The 16973-nt window shown below is 38.7% G+C and overlaps 1 protein-coding gene and 1 pseudogene across 1 annotated transcript in view; both read right to left on the bottom strand.

Annotated features, from left to right (window-relative positions):
• Positions 1-16973, bottom strand: part of WNK2 (WNK lysine deficient protein kinase 2) — a 110558-nt gene that overhangs the window by 35485 nt on the left and 58100 nt on the right. Inside the window, exon 19 of the mRNA XM_033122000.1 lies at positions 16778-16897. Coding sequence (XP_032977891.1) covers positions 16778-16897 — 120 coding nt within the window. The remainder of the gene's footprint in view (positions 1-16777; positions 16898-16973) is intronic.
• On the bottom strand, positions 3846-5754 carry LOC117032014 (40S ribosomal protein S25-like; annotated as a pseudogene).

The raw sequence follows: 16973 nt of genomic DNA, 5'->3' as shown, positions 1-16973 counted from the left end.
CCGGCAGTCCTGGTCCCAGGGCTATGCAACAGCAGCAGCTCCTTCAGGGGAAGGCTGCAATAACATCTCTCTCCCTGGGGGATCCATGGCAGCAATACTGTTGCTTACCTCAATGCAAAAGCTGTCAATGTCCTCTGCAAAGCCAGCCACTAGGGTCCATGCCCACTAACACTGTGGGGTCATCTGCTGTGAAATATTCGGGGAGTCCATGGCTGCTATGGGGGCTGTGGAGGTCCTCAGCAGCAGAGGATGATGGGTCCTCCACAGAGCAGGCCACTGGGAACCATGATGGCACCTGCCATGTGACTGATATAGAGCTACCCTTCTTTGTTCCTAGTTGTCTCCTGATGTCTCAGCAAATGCCATCTCCCCAGCAATCCTTTCTGTGCAGTTATTCTCCACTGTTGCTCCACCATGTTCCTACAGGTTCCTTCGCAGGCTGTTTCCATTTATAGACAGATGTCTAATTGTTGTTTCTATGGGTGGATGAAGGCTGCTATCTCCTATTCTGCCATCTTGCTGACGTCATTCCTCCCCATTATCTTCTCAAGGGTTTCTTTCCCTCTTTCTGTCTTTTAAACCTGGGCAGAGTTCTCCACCCTTCAGATAAACTCCATTTGTTCTTTCTCTTTTTCTCAACAATTATCACCTCTTTTCCAACATTTGGGTGAGTCCACATTTCTTACTATTGTGAACATTTGCCAGTTTTGACTAAGCAGCATCAATCCCCTCTTCCACTCTGAATTTCCTCTCGAGAACAGCTGTCTCTATTTTCAACTCCAGGAATGTGCATGTAACTTGGACACAAGTCAGTCTGTGTATTGCAGCACTTGGACATGTAATTGCTGTAGAGACAGATATGACTCTTCGTTTTGCACAGTGGAGTCAGGCCCAAAACTTCTACAACCTTCTGAAAACAGATGATTCTCTTTCCTGCCTGCACTTGAATCTGTAAGGCTATATGCTGAGCTGTTCCAGCAACCTTGAGAGTAAAGTTGAGTAAGCGTGAGGTTGTTAATTACTGATTCATTTTTTTTGTTTATAGCATTTTTCAAATTTCCTGTTTCTTCTTAGGTAAGTGTGGTAAGTTGTATTTCTCTTTTTTCCCATCCTGACACTAATTGTGCCTTGTCTTTTTTTCTGTAGTCTCACCAAGGGCTTACCAATTTTATTGGTAAGTCATTTCAAAGAACCAACTTCAAGCTTTGTTGATAGTCTATTGTATGTTTGTTTTACATTTCATTAGTTCATGCTCTTATGTTTTATTTCCTCCCTTTTTTATTTGCATTCAATTTTCTTTTCTCTTTTTAATGTTTTACAATGAATATATTTTGGTTGTTGATGTTTAGCCTTTTCTCCTTTCTAATATATACACTTAAGGCTGCAAATTTCTGCAAAATACAGCTTTAGCGGCATCCTACAAATTTTTATATGTAATATTTTCATTTGCATGATTTTCGTATCATTATCATTCAGAATGTTTTCTTTATTTCTGTTATAATTTCTTCTTTGCTTCATGGGATATTATAATGCATTTCTTAACTGTCAAACATGGAAACATTTTAGATATCTTATTTTCAAATTTTAGCTTACTTCTAACTATAATTAGAGAACGTGTATTGAATGATTTTGATCCTTTGAAATTTGTTGAGATTGACTGTGTGTCTCGCATATGGCTAATTTTAAAATATTCTGTGTGGGCTTGAAAACAAAATATGTACTCTTCAGCTATTAGGTGTTCTACTGTAGACCAAAACTGCCAATTCTATTGTTGAACTTCTTTATACCCTTATTTATTTTTTTGTCTTCATGTTCTGAAGGTTGAAACTCCCATTATGATTATAGATTTCTCTATTTCTTCATTTAGTTCTGTTAAGTTTTGCTTTATATATTTTCAGGCTGTTATTAAAGACACAGAAATATAGAGTGATTCTATCTTACAGAATAGCTGAATCTTTCACCATTATGTTTTACCTTAAAGTCTACTTTGTCTGATATAAAAAGATCTACACTAGCTTTCTTTCCTTTTAACCTTTCATATTCTTATGTCTTACTTTGTTATTGGTTTGTTCTATTTTTTCCTACATTTGACAACCTTTTATTTAGTTCATTTATATTTAATTACCAATCTAGTTGGATTAAAAGTACCATCTTACTAATGACTCTCTTTGTGTTTATAATATTTGGTGTTGCTTTTCTCCTTCCTTATCCTTTGTTTTTAAAAATTCTTCCCCATTCGACCCCTCCACTATCAGTGTAGAAGTTGTCTGCTATTTTACAATTCTCACAGCAGTATTCTAGAGACTACAATATCCATTCTTGATTTTGGCTCTCTTCCCCAACAATGTAAGAACTCGGGATCCCTGGGAGTACCCTTGATCCCCTTGATAAATATGCCCTTACTTTCATGTATTTTAACATAACCATCACATTTCCAATCTCAGAATACATTGTTTTTATACAATCTACACTCCTTTAGACCTACCTATGTATTTATCATTCCATTACTTTTATTCCCTCTTGCATTTCTGAACTTCCATTTGGGGTCACTGTTCTTTTATCTAAAAAATTCCCCTCTAGTATTTCTTCAGTTGAGATGTGAAGGTAATGAATTCTTTATTTGTAATGAATTTCATCGTTATGTTGATCCTATCAGTGGGTAGAAATTCAAGGTTGGCACTTACTGTGTTTCCCCCAAAATAAGACCGGGTCTTATATTAATTCTTGCTCCAAAAGACGCATTAGGGCTTATGTATTTTCTTCAGCATTTGAGTAAAACAGTATTCCTTGGTCTGCTGGTAAACATTTCATCTACTGAGACAGGAGCTATCCAAATCATTCTTGCTCCATTAAATATACCTTTTTTTCCCTCTAGTGTCCTTTACATTCTTCTGTTTTTAGTTGTCAGCACTTTAAATATTATATATATTTAATTATCGTTTTTCTCTCAGAATTTGGAGGGCTTCTTGAATTGGTGGCTTAATGTCTTTCAATTCTCTGCATTATCTTCTCAAACTTAATTTTATCTTTCTCCTACTTTCTGGGACCCCAATTATATCATATGTTTGACCCCAATTATATCACATATCATATCTTAAGGTAACCCCTTATTTCTTAGCTCCTCTTTTGTATTTTCCATCATTTCTAATATCATTATTTTACTTTATTTTCTTTTGAATTACATTTCAGTTTGCAATTCTCTCTCCAGCAGTGTACAAACCATCCAGTGAGGTCTAATCTTAACTACTGTTATCTTTCAGTTCTAGAATTTCCATTTATGTTTTGTTTATCTCTTTCTTTTTTTGGTGGGAGGGGAGTATAGTTACCAATTCTTCTCCAAAAACTTCACTCTAGTCATTTATTTATTTATTTTTAACACAATAAGCAGACATACTTCTCTGATAACTCCAATGTCTGGTGCCCGAGTCTGCTTTCTGTTACTGCTGTTTGGTTTTTAACCACTGTGTTGAAGTATAACTGACATGGAATAAATTGTACACATTTATAATTTTTTCAGTTTTATAAATTTCGACACAGGTATATAAGCAAAACCTTCACCACAATCAATATAATGAATATATCCATCATTGTCACGTTTCTTCACGAACCTTGCAATTATCCCTCCCTTCCTTTCCTGCCATACCCCAGACAACTACTGATCTGTTTTTGTCCCTATAGATTAATCTGCATTTTCTAGTCTTTTATATAAATGTGGTCATAGATAATAGTATGCATTTCTTTTTGTCTGGCTTCTTTTTTTTTAGGCGGGACAAAAGCATAACCATTTTAAGAATCACCATGCAGTAAGTGTATCAGCAGTTCATTCCCCTCACTGCAGAGTTGTGTCACACTGCGTGGATAAACAGCAGTGCTCACTTGCTGCTCAACACCTGGCTGGTTCCACTTTAGGCCATTGTGAATAAAGCTGCTGTTAACACCCTGCGTTACGTCTTTGTATCGGATGTCTACTTCCTTTTTTTCTTGGGTACATACCTAGGAGTGGAATCGCTGAATCCTATGTTAGTTATGTTTATTTTTAGAAGAAATTACCACCTGTTTTACCAAGTGGTTGTATCATCTTCTACAGTGTGTAACACTTCCAATTCCTCCACCTCCTCACTAGCACTTGGTCTTTTGCATTGGAGCTATTTTAACAGGTGTACAGTTGAGTCCTGTTGTGGTTTGAATTTGCATTTCCCTACTGAATAATCTTTTCATGTACTTCTTTGGCATCCACATATCTTAGATGAAGTGTCTGTACAAATCTTTCATTAGCTTGCTTATTTTCTTCTCTTCGCATTTTGAGAGTTCCTTATATCATCTGGACACCAGTCTTTCATTACATAATGGTTTGCAAATATTTTCTCCTAGTCTCCAGCTTGTCTTTTCATTTGCCTGGTGTTTCTCAAAGAGTAGACATTTTACATTTGACGAAATTCAACTTACCAATTTTTTTCTTTTGCAGATTATACTTTGGTGCTCTATGTAAGAACTCTCTGGTCTAATCCAAGGTCCCACAAATTTGCTCCTACGTTTTGTACTACAGGTTTCATAGTTTTCAGTTTTACATTTAGGTCTACATTCCATTTTGAGTTGATTTTGTACACAGTGTTAAGTATGGATTGACATTCATTTTTCACATATGGATGGTCAACTGTTCCAAGAGTTGAAAAGGCTGCCATTCACTGAATGTTCTTTGCATGTTTATATAAAAAAAAAGAAGTGTATCTATGTATGGGTCTATTTCTGGACTCTATTTTTATTCATTGATCTATTTGCCTACATTTACACCGGTATCACACTGTCTTGATTACTATAGTTTTATAATAGTTCTTGAAATCAGAGAGTGTTAGTGTTCCAATTTAATTCTATTTCCAAATTCCAATGTCCTTTGAATTTTCACATTAAATTCAGAGTCTGCTTTTCAACTGCTACAAAGACTTCTGGGATTCTGATAGCAGCTGCAAAGAATCTATCCATCAATTGAGAGAGAATTAATACCGTAACAATGCTGTGTTTTATAACCCATGATCAGGGTACTTGCTTAGGTCTAATTTAGTTTCCATCTATATTGTTTTGTAGTCTTCACTATATAGGTCTTACAGATATTTTATCAGGTTTAACCCTAATAGTTCATAAATTGTTAAAAAAAAAACAGCTATTTTAAGTTTCAATTTTTCTTATTTAATAAAGTTTTATTTTTCTAAATGTACACTTGGTTGGACCTGTTGTTCCTGCATCTTCACCAGCAGCTGAGGCATCCCCACCCTTGGTGTTTCTGGTGTAAATGACTTGAGTTCTATGCTTTGAAACTAATTTAATAAGTCCTTTACTAAGGAAGGGCTGCCCTGGCTAAGGAACCACGGATCTTGAATCTCTCAGAGACAACAGCAGGGGTTATAAGCTTATAGGTGGGAACCTCCTTACACTTTGTCATACATCACTTTGTCAGACAAGACTAGGTTACTGAGCTTGTCCTGAACTTTGCCTTTGGACCACTTCTTCTTTTTGACCTGTCCTCCAGATGTGTTCACTGGGTCTTTGTCTTTCTCAGCCAACTTTCCAGCATCTTTCTTCTTGTCGTCTTTGGGCAGCATGGCAAAGCGCAGACAGCAGTGGCTACAACAGAAGCCTCGCTAAAATCATTAAATTTCAATATTTGATTGTTGCTAGACAACGGATTTTTGTATATTGATCATGTATCCTACAACCAGGTCACTTATTGGTTTTAGCAGCTTTTTTGGAGAGTCCACTGGATTTCTACACAATCATGTTGTCTATGAATGAGGACAACCTTAGGTCTTTGTTTCCAACCTGGATGCCTTTTATTCCCATTTTATGACTTACTGTCCTGCCTACAATCTCCGATACAATGATGAATAGACACTGTAAGAGCAACATCCTTGTCTTATTCATGATCTTGGGGAGAAAGATGTCAGTCTGTCACCACTGAGTTTGATATTAGCTATAGGATTTTGTCGTCTCTTGATTAAGTTGATAAATTTCTCTTCTATTCTGAATTTGCTGAGGATGTTTATAGTTGTTGAACTTTGTCAAATGCCTCTTCTGCATTTATTGAGATAACCATATGAATTCGTTTTGTTCTTTGTTTTCTAGTTTATCAATATGGTGAAGTACATTCTTTTCCTATAGCTTTCTGAACACATGGAATACAGTTAACTATCTTAATGTGCTTGTCTGCTACTTCTAACAAATGTGTTAGCTAAACATTGGTTAGAATGTGAATTTTTCTTATATCGTCCTTCCCAATAATTATGATTGGCTATCAGACAATGTAAAATTTACCTTCTTGGGAACTGAATACGTATACCGATAAACATTCTTTGTTGTGGGATGCAGTTAAGCTGCTCTAAGATGGCTTGATCTTTTCAGATCTCGCTGTTAAGGTTTTTCAGGCGGGATAAAAGAACAATTACTCTAGGGCTAAGTATTCACTACTGAGAGAAGGCTCTTCTCAGCACTCTACCCAATGCCGTTTAAATTATAAGGGTTTCCAGCTGGCTGCTGGGACAAACATTCACAGAACATATAAGTTCCAGTACTATTCCCTTCAGCTCTTTGAGGTGGTTCATTTTGTGGCATTAGCTAGTTTCCTCATGAGCAGTGCTCTGCAAGATAATCAAGGGGAATCCTCTGATAGTCTCCATACTTGTTTGTGCCACTTTCTCCTCTCCAGAACTCAGCCCTTTAAACTCTTGCCACTGGATCTCCCCAGACTCTCAGGCTGATCTTAGCACAGGGAGTCTGGTGAGCTCTGCCTGAATCTTTCCCACCTTCCCTCCCTGCTTTGTGGCTGCAATCTTTCTCTGGGCTGTAAGCTGAGAAAATCAGTTTTCTCAGTGTTGCAAGGATCAATGTTCCTTATCATCTTATGTTCAAAGCCTTGAAAAACATTGCTTCATGGATCTGCCTGCCTTTCTGTTTTCTGAGGAAGAATAAATCTAGTGCTTGTGTTCCATCTTGGCCTAAAGTAGAAGTCTGAGGATCTCTTTTATTGTTTGTTGTTGTTGCTGCTGCTTTTCTTTCATACTATTTTGCTTCATTATCTGCCACGTCATTTTTTTCCAACGTATGTAAACTTTTTTTTCACTTTTTAAATTATCACACACAATTAAATAGAACACACATATATCCATATCCACAATCGAGATACAGAACAATTCCATCACCCCCAAAAAACTTCCTGGTGCCATTTCTTTATAGTCACACTCTCCTACTCTTAACTCCTAGCAAACATTGACTCCGTTCTCTATCACTATAGTTTTTTGGAGAATGTCATTATAAATGGGATGGTACAGTATGTAGTCTTTTGAGACTGGCTTCTTTCACCTCTCCATGCCTATGAGTTTCACTCATGTTGTTGCATGTATCAATGTTTGTTTCTTTTTCAAAATACCAGTTTATCCATTCACCCACTGTAGGATATTTGGGTTGTTTCCAGTTTGGGCAATTGGGCACATATGAATAGAACTGCTATCATCATTCATACATAGGTGTTTCAATGAACATGAGTTTTCATTTCTCTAGTATAAATGTTGAAGAATGAATTTGTTGTCTTGTAATTAATATATTTTTATTTTTAAAATGGCATAATGTTTTCCAGAATAGTTGCATCATTTTGAATCCCCATCAGCAACTGATGAGGTCCAGCTGTTCCATATCTATACCAAGACTTGATGTTGTTAGTTGAGCCATTCTAACAGGTGTGCAATGACCCTTCACTGTGTCTTTAATTTGCATTTCCCTGGCTGTCAATGACATTGAATATTGTTTGATACACTTAACTGCTATCCTCATATCCTCTTTGGTGAAGACTGGTCAAGACCATTGTTCAGTTTTTGTGGGTTTTTTTGAGATTTTTTTATTGGAGAAGGGGAACAGGACTTTATTGGGGAACAGGTGTGTACTTCCAGGACTTTTTTTTCCAAGTCAAATTGTTGTCCTTTCAATCTTTGTTGTGGAGGGTGCCATTCAGCTTCAAGTTGTTGTCCTTTCAGTCTTAGTTGTGGAGGGCACAGCTCAGCACCAGGTCCAGTTGCCGTTGCTAGTTGCAGGGGGCACAGCCCACCATCCCTTGTGGGAGTCGAACCGGCAACCTTGTGGTTGAGAGGATGCACTCCAACTGAGCCACCCAGGAGCTCAGCGGCAGCTCAGCCTAAGGTGCCATGTTCAATCTTAGTTGCAGTGGGCGCTGCCCACCATCCCTTGTGGGAGTCGAGGAATCGACTGACACCCTTGTGGTTGAGAGCCTGTGCTCCAACCACCTGAGCCATCTGGGAGGCAGCTCAGCTCAAGGTACCGTGTTCAATCTTAGTTGCAGGGGATGGAGCCCACCATTCCTTGCGGGATTTGAGGAGTTGAACCGGCAACCTGTGGTTGAGAGCCCACTGGCCCATGTGGGATTCGAACCAGCAGCCTTTGGAGTTAGGAGCATGGAGTTCCAACTGCCTGAGCCACCGGGCTGGTCCCCATTGTCCAGTTTTTAATGGTGCTGTTTGTTTTCTTACTGTTGGGTTTTCAGATTTCTTTACTTATTTCAGGAACAAATGCTATGTTGAATATGTGATTTGCAATTATTTCCTCCCAGTCTGCAGCTTGTCTTTTCTTTCTCTTAACAGTGGTTTTCAGAGAGCAAAAGGTTTTTATTTTAACAATATCTGAATTATTCATTTTCTTTTATGGATCATAGTTTTGGTGTCAGGTTTAAGAACTCCCTAGCACAGGTCACAAATATTTTTCTCCAAATGTTTTATTCTAAAAGTCATATAGTTTTACATTTGGATATATGATGCATTTTCAATTAATTTTTGGATAAGATGCCAGGCATAGGTCAAGGTTCAATCATTGCGTGTGGGTAACCAAATGCTTCAATAAATTTATTGAAGACTATCCTTTCTCCATTGAATTGCTTTTGCATCTTTGTCAAAAATCAAATGGCCGTATTTGTATGGGTCTATTTCTGGGCTCTCTATTCTGTTCCATTGATCTATGTGCCAATCGCTTTGCTATACTACACTGTATAGATCACTGTAACATAATAATAAGTCTTAACATTGGGTAGTATGGGTCCTCCGATTTGATTCTTTTTCTTTTTTTTTTTTAATTTATTGGGGTGACAATTGTTAGCAAAATTACATAGATTTCAGGTGTACAATTCTGTATTACATCATTTATAAATCCCATTGTGTGTTCACCACCGAGAGTCAGTTCTCCTTCCATCACCATATATTTGATCCCCCTTACCCTCACCTACCACCCTCCACCCCCCTTACCCTCTGTGATTCTCCTTTTTCAAAACTGCTTTAGTATCTTTTGTTGGAGCTGCTATAAATGGTATTCTTTCAAAGTTTTAGTTATCAATTATTCACTGTCAGTATATAGAAATATAGAGTTATTTTTATATAGTGACTATGTGACCCGCGATCTTGCTAAATTCATTGATGGTTTTAGGAGTTATTCGTTGCTTAGAGTGCTTATGATCTTCTCCATATGAAATCATATTTCTGTAAATAGAGACAGTTTTATTTCTTCCTTTTCAATCCTGATGCTTTTCATTTCTGTTTTTCGTCCATGTGTAATCTGGCTAAAATTTCTAGTTCAATGTTAAATAAAAATGGAGAGAGCGGACATCTTCTAAACTCAGGGAGAACACATTTGGCTTTTCAGCAGTAAATATGATGTCAGTCATCAGTTTTCTGTAGACATCCATTATCAGGGTGGAAAAGTTTCCTTGTGTTCCTAGTTTGCTGAGAATTTTTGTCACGAATGGATTTTGTATTTTGTCAAATACTTTTTCTGTATAAACTGATATAATCATGTATGTGTCATTCCCGTTGTAGGAAAGGGAAGTTCCCATTAATATTAATATGGTAGATTAATTGATTTTTGAATATTGCCTTCCCTAGATATACTCCAGTTTGTCATGGTGCATTGCTCTTTTTATATATTGCTCAATTTGACTTGTTAATATTTTATTGAGAATTTTTTCCCCTCTATCTCCATGAGAGATTTTAGTCAGTCTTTTTTAGTATTCTCTTTGTCTGTTTTTGATATCAGGGCAATGTTGGCCTCATAAAATAATGTGAGAAGTGTTCTTTCCTCTTCTATTTTCTGGAAGAAAACGTGTAGATTTGGTGTTATATGCTGTTTTAAAAGGTTTGATAGAATTCACCAGTAAAATCATTTGGGCCTGGAAAACTCTTCTGGGGAAAATCTTTCACTGGAAATTCAATCTCATTAATAGATACAGGAGAATTCAGGTTACCTATTCCATCTTGGATGAGTTTTAGTAGTTTTTGGCTTTCATGGAATTAGTCTCTTTCATCTAAATTGTAAAATTTATGTGTGTAGGTTTGTTCATAGTATTCCATGATTACTATCCTTTTATAGAGGATCTGTAGTGATTATCTTCTCTTTTATTCCAGATACTGGTATTTTTGTGTTTTTTCTTTGTCAGTCTTACAAAAGGCTTATCATTTTATTTGTTTCCCCAGTCAGTTTTTTGTTTCACTGTTTTTTTCTATTGTTTTTGTTTCAAATTTCATTGATTTCTGCTCATCTTTTATTTCCTTCCTTCTGCTTGCTTGCTTTGGGTTTTTGTCTAGTTTTGTTTGTTTGTTTGTTTGTTTCTTAAGATGGAAATTTGAGTTACTGATTTGAGACCTTTCTTCATCTAACCATTTAGTGCTATAAACTTCCCTCTAACTACTGCTTTAGCTGCACCCCACACATCTTATTATGTTTTATTTTCATTCTTGTTCATTTCAAAATGTTTTCTAATTTTTCTTGAGACTTTCTTTGATTTATAGCTTTAGAAATGTTATTTAATTTTAAAGAGTTTGAAATTTGTTATATTTGTTAATGATTTCTAGTTTATTACATGATATGAAAAGAACATATTTGGTATAATTTCAATCCTTTTAAATTTAAGTTTTGTTGTATAACTCAGAATATGGCAATTGGTCCATATACACTTGAAAAGAATATGTTGTTATTGAGTGGAGCGTTCTATAAATGTCAATTTGATAATTATGTTCAGATCTTCTAAATACTTGTTGATTTTTCTGTCTACGAGTTTTATCTATTACTGAGAGCAGAGTGTTGAAGTCTATTGCTAGATGCATACATATTTAGGACTGTTGTATCATCCTGATGAATTGATCCTTTTATGAATATGTAATGTTTCTTTTATTTGTGGTAATTTTCTTTGCTCTAAAGTGTATTTTGTCTGATATAAAATACTACTGCAGCAGTCTTTTGATTAGTGTTTGCATGGTATATCTTTATTATCCTTTTTCTTTTAACCTACTTATATCATTATATTTGAAGTTTCTTTTAGACAGCAAATACTCAGGTCGAGTTTTTTGGTTTTTTTTAATCCACTTTCACATTCTCAGTCTTTTATATGACATGCTAAGACCATTTACATTTAATTCAATTATTGGTATGTTTATATTTAGAACTATGATTTGTTCCTGCCCCCCTTTTTAATCCTGAGTTTTCTTTCTTTTTGGAGTATTTTAATTTTTTTCCATATTCCACCTCAGTTTATCCATTATGATTTTCATTATATTTCGTTGTGCAATTCTTTTAGTGGATGCCCTAGGAATTACAAAATACATACTTAACTTTTCACAGTGTACTTAGAATCAGTGTTTTACCACTTTAATTGAAATGTGGTAATAACAGTACCAACATATAGGTCTCTCTCTCCCTTCCTATGATCATGGTGTTATATATTACATTTATATAAATTAGAAGACCCAACAGCAGAAATTATAATTTATTTAAATTGTCAAACATGTTTTAAAGAACTCAAGAGGAGAACAGTCTGTTATATTCACTCAGATATTTATTATTTCTGTGCCTCTTCCTTCAGCCCCGATATTTCAAGTTTCCTCCTGGTATAATTTCCCTCTGCCTAAAGATATTTAGCAATTCTTTTATAGTATGTGTACTAGCTATAAACTCGCTTAGGTTTTTATTTTGTTTTTTAAATCTAAGAATGGCTTTATTTCAGTTTCATTCCTGAAGAATATTTTCTCTAAATACAGAATTCTGGTTGACAGTTCTTTTCTTTCAACACTTTAAAAATGTTGCACCCCTTCCTTCTGTACTCCATGGTTTCATGAGATATCTGCAGTCCTTTGAACGGCCATTCATCTCCAGATAATGAATAATCTTCTCTGGCTGCTTTCACAATTTTTTCTCTGTCTTTAGATTTCAGCAGTTTATGATATGTCCAGGTATGGATTTCTTTGGTTTTATCCTATTGAAATTCACTCAACTTCCTGAATCTGTAGGTTTATGTCTTTCACCAAACTTGGAAGGTCCAAGCATTATTTCTTCAATATTTTTTCAGCACAGAACATTTTCTCCTCTCTTTCTGGGACTCTGATGACACAACTGCTCGATTTTTGTTCTTATTCCACAGGCTCTGTTCATTTTCTTTGTATCTTTCTTTCTAAGCTCTGATTGGATAGTTTCAGGTATTTCAGTTTCCAGTTTTAAAATTTCCTTGTCTCTTTGCATCTTCTGCACAAATGTTTTCTATTTTAACATTTGTTTCAAGAATGCTTGTGATTGCATTTTTATAGTGGTTGCTTTAAAGTCTTTGTCAGATCATTGTAATATCTATGTTATCTTGCCATTATCATGTGCTGACTGTCTTATTCCATGCAAGTTGACATTTTTATGGTTATTCATTTGAGAAACAATTTTGGATTGCATTGGCTGGATTGGATTAGACTGGATTTTGAATTAATATTATGAGATTCTAAGTCTGTTTAAATCTTACGGTAAATGTTGATATTTTTGCTTTAGCAGGCAATCGACCTGGTTAAGTTCAAACTGCAAGTTGCAACCTGCTTTTTATGAGCTGTGGCTACACTGTCAGTTCAGTTATCTATTTCTTTACTATACTAATCTCATCTGAAATGCATGTGTACCACTGAGGGGTGGTTTGGAAGCTGGTGGAAATCTACCTACTAGCTCAGTTCTCAAAGTTTTCTATATGCTAATTAGGATCAGATCAATGCATGCACAGGTTGGGGTGAACCTAGGAATTAAAAAGCAACTTTAGGGGCCTGCCCGGTGGCTCAGGCAGTTAGAGCTCCATGCTCCTAACTCCGAAGGCTGCCGGTTCGATTCCCACATGGGCCAGTGGGCTCTCAACCACAAGGTTGCCAGTTCAATTCCTCGAGTCCCGCAAGGGATAGTGGGCTCCGCCCCCTGCAATTAAGATTGAATACGGCACCTTGAGCTGAGCTGTGCCTCTCAGATGGTTGGAGCACGGCTCTCAACCACAAAGTTGACAGTTCAATTCCTTGAGTCCCATAAGGGATGGTGGGCAGGGCCCCCTGCAACTAAGATTGAACACGGCACCTTGAGCTAAGCTGCCACTGAGCTCCCGGATAGCTCAGTTGTTTGGAGCACGGGCTCTCAACCACAAGGTTGCCAGTTCAATTCCTCGAGTCCTGCAAGGGATGGTGGGCTGCGCCCCCTGCAACTATAAACGGCAACTGGACTGGAAGCTGAGCTGCGCCCTCCACAACCAACTAAGACTGAAAGGACAACAACTTGACTTGGAAAAAAGCCCTGGAAGTACACAATGTTCCCTAATAAAGTCCCGTTCCCTTTCCACAATAAAATCTTAAAAAAAAAAAAAAACCACTCTGAAACATTACTAAAAAAAAAAAAAAGCAACTTTATAAGGTTGCTTCCCCTATTCCTCCCTTTCTGTGATTTTCCTGGTACTTCCAGGTTCCCTGGGACTCCCCTTACAGAATCTCTGGAGAAACCATCCACTTCCACAATGTGAGCAGGGCTACGTGGCAGGAGGACAGAGAGAGAAAAAAAGTAATAGGTTTTGGTTCTGAACTTTTTGAGCCCCATCGCTACCCTATGGAGGGGAAGTCTCTCCCTTCTCCCGGTTTTGGCTCCTGTTACCTTCTGCTGCCCCTCAGAACTGTCTGTGGGCTGGGGCACACAAGAGAAGGGAAAAAATGAAAAAAGGAGGGATCTGCCCCCTTCTCTCTGAGCTTTAAGAGTTCTCTTCCTCCCCCAAAAATAAAGGGACATAAAAATCTAAACAAACAAACAAAAAGTTCCCTTCCCTGCTCTGCCAGCTGAAACTAGAGGGTGTCTCCTAGAGCTTCTCTGTCTGCACCCAGCGCGCATTCCCAGTCTTTATGCTGCCCTGCGCTAAGGCCAGGAGACACCAGAGGGAAAACACTAAGCTCACCAGCAGCTCAGTGGTACTGGGAATTTTGGTGTGCTTCCCCGTCTTCCCGCTGCTACTTATTTCCCGAGCCTTCAAAGAGCTGTGCCCCGTGTTGACTGGCTCCAGTGTGTAGTTAGGTTCAGTGGAGAAAAGGGGTGGTGGGGTATGCATGCACCATCTTACCCAGAACCAGGACTCTCTGCCTAGTCATCTTTTATTATGTGCTGAATACTGTGTTCACAAAATTGTTTGTGCTGCTAATGTGGTGTCCAGAATGGTGTCACCTTCCTGTAAAAAGAACCTGTGTGTTTCCAGCTAAGCACATGGCATTCCGAGGTTGCCTTCAGGAAGGCACTGTGCTCTGAGTAGCTCCTCTCTCTGCCTGGCCCAATTCCAGCTAGTCCTTCCTATTCCAGCACTATACTCCAGCAAGGCCAGCCTCCTGGCCCAGGGCTCTGAGCCCCTTTTTCTCTAGCCAGGTGAGCTGTTGAAGCCTCAACACTCAGCCTCTCCTCCTGCAGGAATGGAAAATGCCCCCAGGGGAACAGACCAGTACTGGGCCACATCCTGAGTCTCCATCCTCCTCTGGACCCAGCCTGGTAACTGTCTAGTCCTCAGAATCCCTGAATACCTTCAAGATGATCTTTATAATTCATCCAACTTTTCCTGTCATCCTCAGTGAACGGTTAATCCAAATTAACAGGTCTGCCATCCCTGTAACTGGCCACCTCTTTTATCGTTTTTTATAAAGAAAGGTTTCCTGAAGTCGGTGCACAGATGAAGGAACTAGGGCTTAACTCCAAGCATGTCCTTTAACTATTAAATCATACTGAAAATTAGCTTTATTTTATAAGGTTTTTTCTCCCCCAATTAACTGGGTGAATGTGTATCAAAATCATAAAGTAATATCTAAGCACATTCTTATTTTAAGATTAAGCCACTGCAGACAGTGCTGCTTCTCCCTTGACCCCTCAGCCCAGGTTGGGCCTGGCCCTTTACCAGAGGTCACCAAGTCTGCCTGTGGCTCTGCCGGGGGTTATTATGCTGACCCTTTCCTCATGGGAATGAATCTCCAAAGGCATAATCTCACTGAATATACATAGTACAAAATTAAAACTAATTTACACATATTTTTAACGAGTGTACAGTAGTTCCTCAGCATGGCATATGCTGCCAGACCCCCACTGGATGTCTGAAACCACGGACATTACTGAACCCGGGATATACTCTGCTTTTTCCTCTACACACATACCTATGGTAACATTTAATTTATAAATTAGGTGCAGCAAGAGATTAACAACAATAACATAATAAAACAGTTATAACAATGTAATTAAAGTTATGTGAATGTGGTCTCTCAGCTAACTCGCACTAATTTCTTCTTCCTTCTTCACAATTTCAAGGATAGAAAGTTCTTTCTTACCATAGATCTTAGCACCCTCGATATACGATCTTTGGTCGCTTATTAAGTCAAAAACTTTCACCTTTTCACTTAAAAGAAGCACTTTACAGCTTTCTCTTCGGCCATAATCACGAGCATCACTACTCTTGTGCTTTGGGGCCATTAGTAAGTAAAATAAGGGTGACCTGAACACAAGCCCTGTGATACCGTGACAGTCGATCTGATAACCAAGACCGCTACTAAGTGACTAAGGGCAGACAGCATCTACAGTGTGGAGAGGCTGGACAAAAGGAAGATTCACGTCTTGGGTGGGAGGGAGCAGGACAGTGCAAGATGTCATCCTGCTACTCAGAACAGTGCAATTTAAAACTTACAAATTGTTTATTTCTGGGAGTTTCCGTTTAATATTTTGGACCACGGTTGCACGCAGACAACTACACCTCAGAAAGGGAAAATGCGGATAAGAAGGACTACAGTACCATAAATTAGGTCAAGTTATATAATCGGCAACTGTTTCCTGCCAGCTTCTAGAGAATTAAAGCTAAGTCTGTTTAAGTGATTATTTTCAGCCTCCCAAGGAACCACAAAATCAAGATTTAACCAACAGTCCCAAGGGCAAGTCTATTGGTTTGCCCGTGCAATACAGGTGCAGATCAATACCCAAGTGTCATTTTCCTTGGTGACAATTTAAAATCAGTCTTATCACTACAAGGGACTTTCCCACCCCACCCCAAAACAAGCAGGGTGTCCCTGCAGGTGGGCCACGAAGAGGGTAAGGACGAGGAGTTACGTGTTTTGCGACGACACCCATAAGAAAGAGCGAGTGCAGAGCCATTTCAGCACACACCTGTGCACAGCACAGGGGCCCAGCAAGCCCAGGCCTGAGTGTTGCCTGGACGTGGCTCACGCGGTAGGACACCTGGACAGGGATGCAGCGACGCAGGCTGCTGGGGCTTCCGATGGCCCCGCAGGGCGAGGCCCTTGCATTTCACTGTGCTGTGCACTCGGGCTGGCCAGTGAACCCTGAGTCCAGGAAAGCCAGGCTAAGGACCGCAAGGTGACACGGAGTGAGACGCGGGACAAAGGAGCAAGGCGGAGTTATTAGGCAGGCCTGGGATGCTGGCTGCTCCTACCTGGGCTGGCTTCTGGCTGCAGGGAGCTCAGAGGAAGTGGAGGTGAAGATTCGGGGGCCTCGGCCGCGGGGTGTTCGGCCACTGGACAGATGATAAACCACCTCTTCCCAGTGTGCAGGACTAAGGACAAGACAAAAACAAACAGCTGGTGAGAGTGAGCGCGTTCCTCCCAGGCCAGCATGGCCCTCGCTGTTGG

Source organism: Rhinolophus ferrumequinum, chromosome 12 (assembly GCF_004115265.2).
Source record: "Rhinolophus ferrumequinum isolate MPI-CBG mRhiFer1 chromosome 12, mRhiFer1_v1.p, whole genome shotgun sequence".
Taxonomy (NCBI): Eukaryota; Metazoa; Chordata; class Mammalia; order Chiroptera; family Rhinolophidae; genus Rhinolophus; species Rhinolophus ferrumequinum.
Note: the sequence above shows the minus strand (reverse complement) of the source record. Positions and strands in the feature narration are given on the sequence as shown.